Source organism: Corvus moneduloides, chromosome 8, assembly GCF_009650955.1.
Source record: "Corvus moneduloides isolate bCorMon1 chromosome 8, bCorMon1.pri, whole genome shotgun sequence".
NCBI lineage: Eukaryota > Metazoa > Chordata > Aves > Passeriformes > Corvidae > Corvus > Corvus moneduloides.
In genome coordinates, this window is record NC_045483.1 from 17,914,225 (window position 1) to 17,926,237 (window position 12,013).

At 46.1% G+C, this 12,013-nt stretch overlaps 1 protein-coding gene across 3 annotated transcripts in view; it reads left to right on the top strand.

Moving 5' to 3' along the window:
* DRGX (dorsal root ganglia homeobox) overlaps window positions 1-12,013 on the top strand; it is a 43,378-nt gene that overhangs the window by 14,379 nt on the left and 16,986 nt on the right. For 2 of the 3 annotated variants that reach the window (XM_032116611.1, XM_032116608.1), the window contains exon 6: window positions 793-3,682. The exons of the other annotated variant lie outside the window; for it this stretch is intronic. In XM_032116611.1, coding sequence (XP_031972502.1) covers window positions 793-1,058 — 266 coding nt within the window. In that variant the 3' untranslated portion in view covers window positions 1,059-3,682. Of the gene's footprint in view, window positions 1-792; window positions 3,683-12,013 lie in introns of those variants that run through there. 3 annotated transcript variants of the gene reach the window in all.

The following is a 12,013-nucleotide window of genomic DNA, read 5'->3' on the forward strand; positions in this document are numbered from 1 at the left end:
TGTTTTCTTGCCTGCTTGGAGCAGCCATGGGTCTCAAATAACAGGGTAGAGATGCTCTAGCCCATCTCTCCTGACAAGATTCCTAAGATATATCACAGCAGCAAATTAAGGTAGCTTTGGCTCACTTCTGGAGGCTGTTCTCTTTGAGGTGTCACCCTTAAGCAGCACAGACATTGAATGGGTAAAGGTAGAACAGACTCTTGCAGGTAGACATGGTGGCAGTAGCTGGCAAGGGCCTGGCCAAGGAAAAGTATCTCATTTTACAGTGAGATAGGAGAAGGTTAAAAACTGGAATATTTTCACCTTTCTCTCTGCTGTAGTCTTTCAGGCAAAGAAAAGTGACAGAACCCCTACACTCACCCACCAAATGCTGCTGCTCACATCGATCAAGCTCAGTGTGCAGGCAGAAGGCAGGGGGCACCTTCAGCATGGGGCTGGTGGCAGCCACAGAACAGCAGCTTGATAAGAGAGGAGGGAATGAACTGAGCCTTGCTTATGAGGAAATCTCATGTGTGATCTGAACTTCACTGCTCACTTCTGTCTCTACTTCCCTCTCACACTCTGTCACCCTGGATGACTCACAGTGTAAGATCCTTCTTACAGAAGGATCAGCAGAACAGGGTATGGGTTTTCTAGCCCTGACTCAGAGAACACCTGTGTACTCACTAAAGGTCAATGTACCGGCTAAAGCAACCCTATCTCTGTTGTCTTCAGACTGACCATGGAGGGAACAGTCAGACAGGCTCCCTGATCTTCCCCAGCAGTGACGTGCCTTCTCTCCTTCCTCCCCAGGGAGCCCGCTGTGCTCGTGCTGCGTTCCAGACCCCATGGGCCTCTCCTTCCTGCCCACCTACGGCTGCCAAAGCAACCGCACCGCCAGCGTGGCTGCGCTGCGCATGAAGGCGCGCGAGCACTCGGAGGCTGTGCTCCAGTCTGCCAACCTCCTGCCCGCCGCCAGCAGCAGCCCCACTCCTCCTGCCAAACCCGGCCCTGAGGGCAGCCAGGACAAGCAGCCCTCTCCAGCCAAGGAGCACATGGAAGGGGAGAAGAGTGTATGAGACCGGAGTGGTGCTGGTCCCTCGGCTCAGGGCAGTGCTCCACCGCCAGCACTCTGCCATGGGGTGAACTGCAGTGTGGCTGTGCCCAGTGGGATGTCATGGGGCCACCAGGGACCCGGCACAGCTGAGTGGCCTCTTTGGCTGCCTTTCACGCACCCTTGCTTTTCTTGTGTCGCTGTAGGTTCATTTCCTTCATTTATCGGCACTATCTGTGTTTGGAAACATTCGTGAAACTGTTTTTATTCTCCCCCCCCCATACATCCCAGGGACACTGAAAGGCCCAGGATCCTGGCACATCTCGACTTTCCATCCTATGTGAAATGGATGTCTGGAAGCAGCACATCACCTCCAGCTGTGAGTTCTGGGGCAAGAGATGCACCCAGGCACCAGTTACTCCACTGCTCACAACAGAGGGGAAGGAATATCCAGGTATATCCCAATTTGGCCTGCTGTTTTCTGAAGGCATTTGACTTCAACCAAACCTATCCCAGGCAATCCAGGTGTAAGAGAAACAGAAAATAGAGCGAAACTTTTCCTTCTGTCTTCTTTTCTCTGAAAGTGAAACTTCCCACGGAGCAGATTACTGGGAAATTGCTGAGATCAGTTTACTTGTGACTAAAATCCTTGCACTAGCCTCTGTGTGAACATTAGTGTATTATTCTTGCCGTTCCCTGGCTTAGACGTGAAAGACGCATGACTTCAGAGTGGCATTCACAGCTTCAAACAGCAATGCTGGTATTTAATGGAGAGTGCAATTGTCTCTAGATCTGCACAGAGCTGGGGGTATTTTGACATCACTGTCCTGGAAAAAGACTGGAAGAAAAAAATAATCCTTCATTGCTAGACTGCAAATACATTTTTCCATGTTTTGTTTTTACTAAAGAGGAAATAAAGCTTGGAAGGATATTCCTTTATGCCATCCAAATTCAGACTGTTCAATTTACCGAACGCTTGTTGTAATGGATCTAGATATGAAAAGATATTAATTATTATAGATTGGGAACAGTGCAAAGGAGAAATTGATGCTGTAGTAATTATAGCCTTATCTCTCACCCAAACCTCCTGAAAGCAAAGCAGACTAAGATCTGAAGAGCAGTCATTTTAATCTGGGGTGTCTCTCATTTTTTTCCATAGGAACTGCACATATGGATTTGAACTTAGTGACTTGGACTTGCATTTTTCAGGTGCCATTTGCAGACTGCTTAGGGGGGTCCACAGGTATCCCTGGAGTACAGGCTGAAAACACTTCTCCAAGACTTTAATCAAGTAACATGGAGGCTAGTGGAAGGATTTCTGTCACCTCTGATCCTGCACATTGTGCTTCGGACCTCCTGGAATGTGCTGAGCACATGCTTTTACACGGGGTTTTGTTTAGCTATTCACAGGATCCGAGTTTGGGGATGTGCTTGGAAAGGCAGTCCTGAGTAAGGCTGGCAGCAGAAATTTGTCTCCTCCATATAAGTGATCTCAGCCTATGAATTTCACAGAACCTGGGACTTCTCTGGGGCTCACAGGACCCTTTCATACCCCCTGGTGCACACCTTCCTTTCCATGAGGCACGGTTTGATGTCAGCACCCACTCAAAGGGTGGGAGCCCTGGTGTTCGTGGAGTGGCTTGGCAGCACCAGGCACCATCATTGTCGAGAAGCCAAGGGTATCAGACACCCCCAGAGTGGAGTTTGTGTCTTCTGGGCACAAGCCAGCAGATAGGGCATTGCTGGGTCTGTCCTTCGGTCAAAGAACAAAGAAAAGGGCCCACATTCATCAAATGGAGTAATTTTGCTTTACTTCTGCCACATAGTGTGTTTCTTTTGGGGATCCTTAACTGTCCTAATGCAGGGAGGGGAACATACAGTAGTCTGTGATCTGCTTTTGTGCTCTAGCTTCAGGAGTTGCTCTGCTGAACTGTGGGAGGAGGTGGCTTTTCTGGCTACAAGTTATGGCTTAGTTCAACAACAGCAACAACCCCTTTATTCCACCAAAATAAAAGAGATCGCTGTGTGCTTTGTTGTGGGGAGTGGTTGGAGGAGAGAGAATCACTGTTTTCTTAGTGATATTCCCAATCATAATTTTTTTTCTCCCTCCTAAAAAAAGACTAAAAAAAAATTCCAGTCCAAAGAGGCAGGCTCAACTTTGTTTCAACATAATTACCTTGCATTCAGTTGAACTTCAGCCCTTCTGTACACTAACTCTTCAATCTAATTGTTTGATTAAACTCGTATTTCCTCCAGAAAGGTACATAAATAAGTGAATTGTTGAGCAAATTAAGAATACTTAACAGCATTGCATCTGAAAAGTAGTTACGCTGATTAAATTTTCTGTCCTTGAGGATTTTCAGGAAATTACTTTTGATCGTCAATAACACAATTAAGTAAACTACACGCACATTAGCATGAATAATTGATAAGAAATTATGTATTACCACGAAGCACTGATTTAATAATTCATGATGCGACACTCTAGTGACTGTGCAAAACTGGGTAACATCGACAAGTCTGCCTGATGTTGCTGGAAATGCTGCAAATACAAACAGTTTTGTTGTACAATAAAGGAAAGTATCTGATGCATGCTGTAGTTTCTGTTTGTTTAATACTTGAATAAATTTAGAAAGAAGACCCTGAAAAGCTCCTGTACTGTTTTCATTCAGATCAATTTCTGTGTGCAAGCATCTGCTTTCACATTGATGACTGTCCAGTTCTGCTTAGGCCACAATGATATTACAGAGTGAGGGAGGCTCTCCCATGCGTAGCTGGAACCTCTCAGAACTTGGAAAATTAGGGGACTCAAAACTTCACAAAGCCTCCTGGTAAGGAGCAAAGCAGCATTAGTCCCCCTTAAGCCTGAGCTCTTCAGTGTCTGATGTGTCTGTGATTATAATTATTCAGTAAGATTTTGTGGGTGATTACTCTAAGTCAGCCAAAAATGAAGCTGATTGTGTGTTTTGAGTGTACACAATGTCATGTTAAACCCTAGGCCAGTTCTCTGACAATGCTTGCAGTTTGCCAAGGGGAGGCAGATAGATATTTGTGTTCTTGTCAGCATGTTGGGGAAACCAGGGCATAGTGAGCCACCTCTTCCTCTCAACTTTTGATCTGAGACCTGTCTGCTCAGGGCAGTGCATCCCAAGAGAGCTTGCTTGAAGTCACTCAGCAGGAGCACAAGGGCAAGAGCAAAACTCTAGAGATCGTGTCTCAGTCATGCTTGTTTCTAGCCACCAGACCCTGCTCCCTTCCAGATGGACTGCCCACTGCAGATGAGCCACCTGCCTACTTTCTGTGCTGTCATATATCAGGGCTATGCCACTTAAACCATTCTAATGGCCATTTCAGTAGCTCTGATTAAGTCTGGCATTTAAAAGTTTATAACTCAGCTATAAAAAGTCACTCAGGCTGAACCCCAGCTTGAGAGGCCCAAGCCCAAGGGGATGATTTACATGAGAGCAATTCCAAAATTAGCCTGCATGGTATTTTTTTGGTTACGTGAAGGAAAAATGGAAGCCTAGGGTTTAAGGGATGGATGTCAGACAAATATGTTTTGTTTGATAGCTAACTGCATTGTCACTGGATCCTGTGCAGCAATTTTCTCTGAATTTTTGTACTAGCATGAGCCATGCATAGCATTAATGGTGACTGTGCCAGCGTTGCTTCCCTAGGTTTGACAAAGCATCTCCGATCCTGGGCTCCTTTCTCAAGAAATCACAGGCACACACAAAGCCCAGGTTCCCCCTCATCCCCTACCTTCCCTGCATCCTCATTCGTGACTCTGTGGACAGCCTGCGGCCCTGCCTCCAGCCCTGGTGCCGAGTCTCCGCTCGTGCCATGGCCATGCTGCAGTTCCTCCTGCTCCAGGGCTGAGCCTGGCACTGGGGAGGCTGCAGTAGGGCATCCAGGAGCCTGTGCTTAGGACGTGTGTGGGGTTTTGTTAATGGGGGTTGCCGTAAAGTGCCACACCATGGGGCTTCTTTACAAGGTTGCATACCATTCTCTCAGCTCTCTGTGCTTGTTACCTCTTAGAGATCTATTTAAGTCTCCTTATGCCTATGTACATTGTAACAGGAAATGTGGAGCTGTGTTTTCGCCTCTGCTCAGTTATGCTCTAGGCTAATCCTTTCTACACTGCATGCTGGATAGTAATGAGATTGTTGGTCTAATTGGCTCTTTATTAGGAGTATTATTTACAACAGTGCTGAAGGCCATGTGCATGCAGATAAAGATGTTGGTTTACCATTAAACTCTTCCCCCTTGCAGTCGGTGCCCTCCCCTCTGTTCCCCACAGATTGCTGCCCCTGGTGAATTTGGGATGACCTTCTCTCTGCTTCCCAGAGGAGTCCCCCATCCCAGGTCATGGCCAGGGATAAAAGCCTGCTGGCAGGCCTGGGTCCCTGGAAATCTGCACTTCTGCTGTGCACTCCAGCTTTCTGCTTCCCTGCAGCAGAAAAAAGCCAGTGCAGTGTGGGAGGAAGTCATTTGCTGCCAGGTGGACCACAAGGGAACAGGGGATGGAGATGAAATGCTTGTGGTGTGCTGCTGTGGCACATTCTCCCTCTAAAAGAGCTGCTGCTCGATAAAGATCCTGTTGTGCTTGGCTGGTGGTGCGGTGGAAGCCGTGTGTGAAGCAGGGGAAGCGAAATGCCCTGCATTGATACCCAAGCCCTGAGTACATAATTCAGACCTCTCCACTGAAGAGTTTGACACCCCTCTCTGAGATCACAGTGCAGCCCAAGGGCGGGGGGTTGCACCACCACAATGCCATAAATAAAAGGGCAGTGGAGTACAATAAACAATGCTTTATTCTTTCCAGTTAAAAACTTCCTTTGCAATGTAGTAAAATATTGACTTTAGGTGGCCATGTTACCACAAAATAAGATCTTTTCCTGATAACAACCAAAGAAGCGTTTACACAGACCTGGCTTGTGAAAATATGAATTTCATTGGCCTATAGCACATCCAGCCTTAGTTGAAAGTGATGTGTTGACCATATTTTAATAATCCAACCACAGTATCCTTGTCTGCCCCAAGTAGGTGCTGGTCTGCTGTTTCAGAAGTCTGAGCATCATATTTTGGAGTTGTGAGATGCTTTCTGCAGTAAACTAGTAATAGTTAAATCTCGCTGGGATTTAAAATATTGGCTTGCTTAACTCTTCTAGTATTTAATTTCAATGGCTTCTTCTGTAGTCAATGTTTTTTCAATGTAAGATCCATAATATGAAACAGAGAAGGCAAAAAACACCACTGCGTTTGTCATTTTACCAAGAAGAGTTTTCACATGCAGAGCAATAAAAGGCAGTTTCTAGAACTCTGTTCAGATGGGCCTGGAAGTTATTAAAGCTGCTTCTGGTCTCAGACAGTTCAGCTAAATCACTCTACAGTGTCCTGGAGCACCTGAGACTGTGACAGCTGTTTGTACAGAGAAAATATCCACTCCTCTGGGCTGGTCTAATGGCAGGGTGGCTGTCCCTGACCTGCTAAGTCCCAGCACAAGCCAGAGTATTGTGACATTAATGCTGTATACAGGTGGACACCTGGAAGTATGTCATCCTTCATGGCTTACTTACCCATCTTCTGCCCTACCAATGGCCTGAACACACTCTGAGAAGTGCCTTCAGCCCAGGCTGGGAGAACTCTGATAGGGTGCTCGGAAAACGCACCCCGAGAGCAGCAGCCATCAGAAGGCAGGCCAGACACAGCCCGCCTGACACACGGCTCCTTGGGACTGGTCAAGGCCAAGAGAAAACTTTTCATTTTTAATTAAATTGTGTTTGCTTTGTCAGCTGAACTGGTTTACCTTTCAGTTCTTCTGTTTCAGAATTCTTTTTTATTAAACTCCAGCATTCAGCATTGGCCCTAGAGACTAACACTTGCTATAGTGGCAAATTTATTAGGACTCCCCTTGGTACAAATAGGCCAAGTTTTTATTATGTGCACACGGCTTCTTTACACCCGCACTGTACATGAGGCAATGTGTTAAATAAGATCCAAAGCCCATTAAATGAAGAAGCCCATCTCTGCAAAGAAGACTCCCCAGGAACCTAAACTCTGCCTGTTATATCACAGCTGGCTCACCCTCACTCCGTTGTGCTGGCTGAAGCCATCAGGTTTTGGCAGATGCTTGAGAACCAAGATGCTGATGTGATCACCAGCCTTGGCACAGCAAGGGATAGGAGCATCCCTGGGAGTTGTTACTTTTTATTAGAAATATTTCTGTAGCAGCACACAAGAAGTCGGCTGCTGGCAGGGAAGGAAGATGTACAGGAGAAAAAAGCTGATTCTATTTCTCCTCTGAACCATTACTTTAGAGCTAAACCCAGCTGGGACTGAGCCAGAGGTTCTCTGGGGAGGATTTGACAATCCCCATCCAACAAGGGTCAGAAGGAAAGTTTCAAAATCCCTCTCAGAAAGCCAAATACTTGAATACTTCTCCTGTGGGTCTGAACCTGGGAGTAATCCAGATTGATGCTGCTGCTTGTTCAGATAAATAACACAGACAACAAGCAGCCAGACATCCTGTGTGTGTGTGAGAGCATGCACATTCAAACTGCAGCTTCCTCTCTCTTTTGGTGGAGTTCCCCTCCGCAGGGCTTAGGAGCAGCGTTCAGGTGAGTCAGCCTCATGCACTCTGCAGAGCCCTTTGTCTGTCAGTGAAGCCCAGGACCCACTGCACAAGGTTTTGTCCCTACCTCCACTAGGAGGCTGTGGGGTGGAGCTCACAACCTGGCTCCAAGCTGGAAGGAAAGGAAGGGGGAGAGTTTCTTAGTTTTTTACTAGCTATCCCTTTGCACTGTGACAAGCCAATGTGAGCCCTCTGTTACTCTGTTTTTTTTCAGTGCAGACATTCTGAAGGGAAATATTTCTTGCTAGGGCGTCCCCTCTTTTAGTAATTGAATGAGTCTCCATAGCTTGAGAGGTGACTTGTCCCTTCACTGACAGCTCACAAGCCACCTGGGACCCCTCACTGCCTCAGTGTGACCCTGCTTCTCAATGCCACACTGCCTTGTCTGCATCACATCATCACCAGAGATGAGTACCATTACCGCTAAAGATACAAGTGATACTGTTTGTCCCCCACAAAGGGATCACTAGATCTTGGCTGAAATTCTCTTTTGAAGTAGCTTGTTGATTGGATTAATTTTTTTTGTTGTTATAATGTTGGAGGTCTGCTGCTCTGTACAAATACCAAGTGTCTACAGAGCTGCTGAGGCTGGGAAGCCTCTTGTCTGTAGGAAACTCTGAAAATCTTCAAATTCCTACCCAGTTCAGATGAAATCAAACCTTTAAGAAAATAATCCACTGAGTTAAGAGCTATGCTTTTTCACCAGCTTGATGAATCATATACACATAAAATTATTTCAGTGACACTTGGACTCTTCCGTTCTTCAATACACAGTTTGTCAGACACTGTGAAAGCAGGAAGGGAGTGAACAAATGAGAGTTTATTATTAATTAGATTTTAGAATTACACTAATGAGCCAGAAAAGGAGGAGCCAAAGTACTGGAAACACCTTATTCTTGCTGCCACTGCATGGGCAGGTGGTTTAGCCTTGATTTCATATTCTCTGCCCCTGGGACTTATATGTGTCCAACCAAAATAGCTCCTGCATGTAAAGGTGGATGTATCTGGCCCACAATTTAACAAGGCCTGTAAGGAAGCAAACCTTAGCACCTGCCACAAGGGAGAATTGCATTGCCCAGATGCTATTGTTGTAAATGATGACACCTTTTAAGGACATTGTTCTTCCTTCATCCTTTCCCCCTGCCCTCTGTCAGGGACCCTCTCTCTTCCTGAGCTCAGCTCCTCACATTTCTATCAGCAGGAGGGAACATTTTGGGCTTGCTACAGGCAGACTGGGAAATTCGTGTGCTGGCAGAGGTGGCAATAAGCAGCAAGGAGCAAAAGAGCCTTCTAAACAGCCCAGCATGTTACAGAGGATGATGTCTGCTGTGTGCTCTGTTAGCTAACAGCATGTACACAGCAATGTGAGCATTAATTTGGGGGAATTAGGAATGAGCGAGGGTTTAGTCTGATTCAGGCTGGATTTAGGATTAGCCATAATAAAAACACACACATACTGGGATTGTGTGGTTTAATCTGTGGCCTCTGAGCATCACAGGCTTCCTCCTGCTCAGCCTGATTGGGCATATGCGACTGTGCCTGACGGTGCTGTTCCAGCAAATGCCCTGGATGCAGTCACATGTATAAACCTTTGTTTTACCCCCAGCTCCGCTTTATTTACAGGGTGAAGGGTATTTACCTGCTGACGGAGCGCTTCAAGTGCAGTGTGGATGTACCATTGCCCTTACGTTAGTGCCACTAGCACAGCATGAATGTCACTGGAAGCTTTCCAAGGACCAGGCTGTTGTTTGGGGTTTTCAGATGAGAAGTGTAAAAATTGACAAGTGTAAACCACGTGGTTGGTGTCCTGCTGAGCCTGATCAGACAACCTCTCAGCATACCCCAGGGATGCGGATACTGCACACCATTAAACATGTCTCGGATGCCCAGAAGGATATAAATCTACAGCCAGGTTCCTCTACCGCTGGAAAACGCAGTTAGTGAGCAGCGGGAATAGCCCCCCTGCAGGGCTAATAGAAGATTGTCAGCGTGGAGGCTGTCACACGGCAGCTGCCTCCGGAGCCACGGACAGTCCAGCGCAAGAGGGAGCTCCACTGTGGCTCGTCGTGACAGCCAGTGCTGGAGCAAGTGCTGTGGCGGCATCAGAAACTGTTCCCCTCACATAGCCATTTTGGTGAGGGTAACATCTCTTCCTCATTCCAAAATGGACAAAAAACCCCCCTAAGGCACCACCACCAGCAGCAAAACAACCAAAACCCACAAACATTGGGAAAAAAAAGTCAAAACAATATTCAGCTCAACAAACTACAAAGAAATAAACCAAAAACCACTTTGTGATGCTTGAAACCCTTTTCTTTATCTTCAAATTCATAATACATGTTTTTAAATTAATGATTTCTTTAAAAAGTAGTTTCAGTCCAGAAGAAAAGGTCCAGGACTGTTTACTTAGACATCCATGTAAGCAAACAAGGACTTCTCAATAAATTTTGAGCAAATTTCCCATCAGAGAAGACAGCAGATGAAAAAAATTAATACTCCAAATGTGTAGGGTTTTGTTCCAAGCAATTTTAGTGTTGTCAAAGCAGTGTCTTTTTTAGCAAATAAGCTGTTTTACTGGAAAATTCCTGCTAAGGTGTAGTCATGTGACTTGGCTGTGTCAGTAGGTTTTTGGTCCTGGCCTCCAGCTGGTATTTGATGCTGCTTGGTTTATGTTAGGGCTCATCTGGTTGCTAAGGAAAGGAGTTTATGGGAGCAAGATCAGTGCTAGGGCCAGTTCTGCTGCTGGGTTGAACTGTTGGAGCTGATCCCGTTGCCAGGAGGAGTGTTTGTGTCTCAGGCTGATAGTGCAGGGGGTTCAGGAAGGGGGCAGAGTAAGCAAAAGGGCATTTCCATCCCCCTGTACAGTTCCACCTGGCCCAGCTGGGGGCTGCTCAGGACTCGCCACAGGAGGAGGGTAGTGAGAGGGGACAATGTGCGGGCGGCCACCCCGCCTCCAGCAGAGAGATGGAGGTGTGGGGGCATACCAGTTACAACCCTAGTCCTGGCAAAAATGTGGAAAGAAGAAAACATTCATCTCCCTGGGGTGGTGGAACATGGGAATGCCAGGGGAAAATGGAGCTCCCTTGGGGGAGCTGCAAGTAATAGGACATACGCACCGACAAGAGGGAGGTGGAAAGGACAGTTGAGGGCACTGTTTAGACCATGTCCAGACACTTCAGAAGAACATGAATACTATATCTATAATTTTATATAGACATGTAGACATACCTGGATACATCCCTACACAGGTAAACATCCATGTATGGATGCATTATTGACAATAACATTGTCTTAGTATAAAGTAATAGGAAATTCTCCTTTCATTCTAACTTTTCCTTTTGGAAATTTCAAATAGCACAGACAGTTTTGGCATGGAATAATGCTGGAATGTTTTCACCCACATTCCTTGGGAAGGGATGCACTCTCAGGGCACCTGTTCCAGGCAGTCAGTGCTCACCAGCAGAAACTGATTCTGCCAACAGACTTTCAGGAATCTCAGGGCAATCAAAGAGAGTCTCTCTTGGGCCAGATCCAGTTCTCATCCCCTGCAGCTTATCAGCGCTAGGAATAGAAAGAAGGATCAATGTTTATCTCAGAGTCTGTCATCTCTACCCTGTCAATGTAAGGATGGTCCTGAAGAAGGCCACCTTACCTTACCTGAAATGCTTTATGTTGGTGACAACACTGACAATGCTGGCATAGCAATAATTCCATTTTTGTGTGCTCTGAATGCTGCCATTCCCCATGCCAGCTTTAAGCAGGTGAAAGTACAGTTGTGATAAGATGAGGCTCTGAATGCCAGTGGACAGGAGTGTGAACACACTGGAGAGCTCCATGACAAGGGAGTCCAAATCAGCATAGGGAAGAGTCAGCCTGTCAGGCAGCTTGCCTTTAACAAGCCCTGGCTTCTCAAAGTGCAGATCCAGCTTTGAACATTTTTTACTTTTTGCTGGAGTCCAACTTCTTTCCATTGCTAGAAGGATTTCAAAGATTGTTCCTGCTTCTCATAGACTCTTCCCTTTCTCCTTCTTTCAAAGTACCCCAGGCCTCAATTTATTCAGTATGGACTTGGACACAGGAAAGTGCTTATCTTTTAGCACTGCAAACTGCTTCCCTCAAGGCTTGAGTTAAATCTGCTTTAATAAAAACACAGAGCTTTAGTCAGTTGGGACATAAATGATTTCTCTTCTGCACTTTTGGAATGCTGCTTTCTAAGTATGTTCAGTAGCATATTAGAAGCAAGTCTCTAATTGGCCATACAGTACCAAAGACCTGACTATCTAATGTGAGAAATTAACATCATGAAAACTTTGAGAATATCAAAAAGAAGCAAGGGAAGACCACAG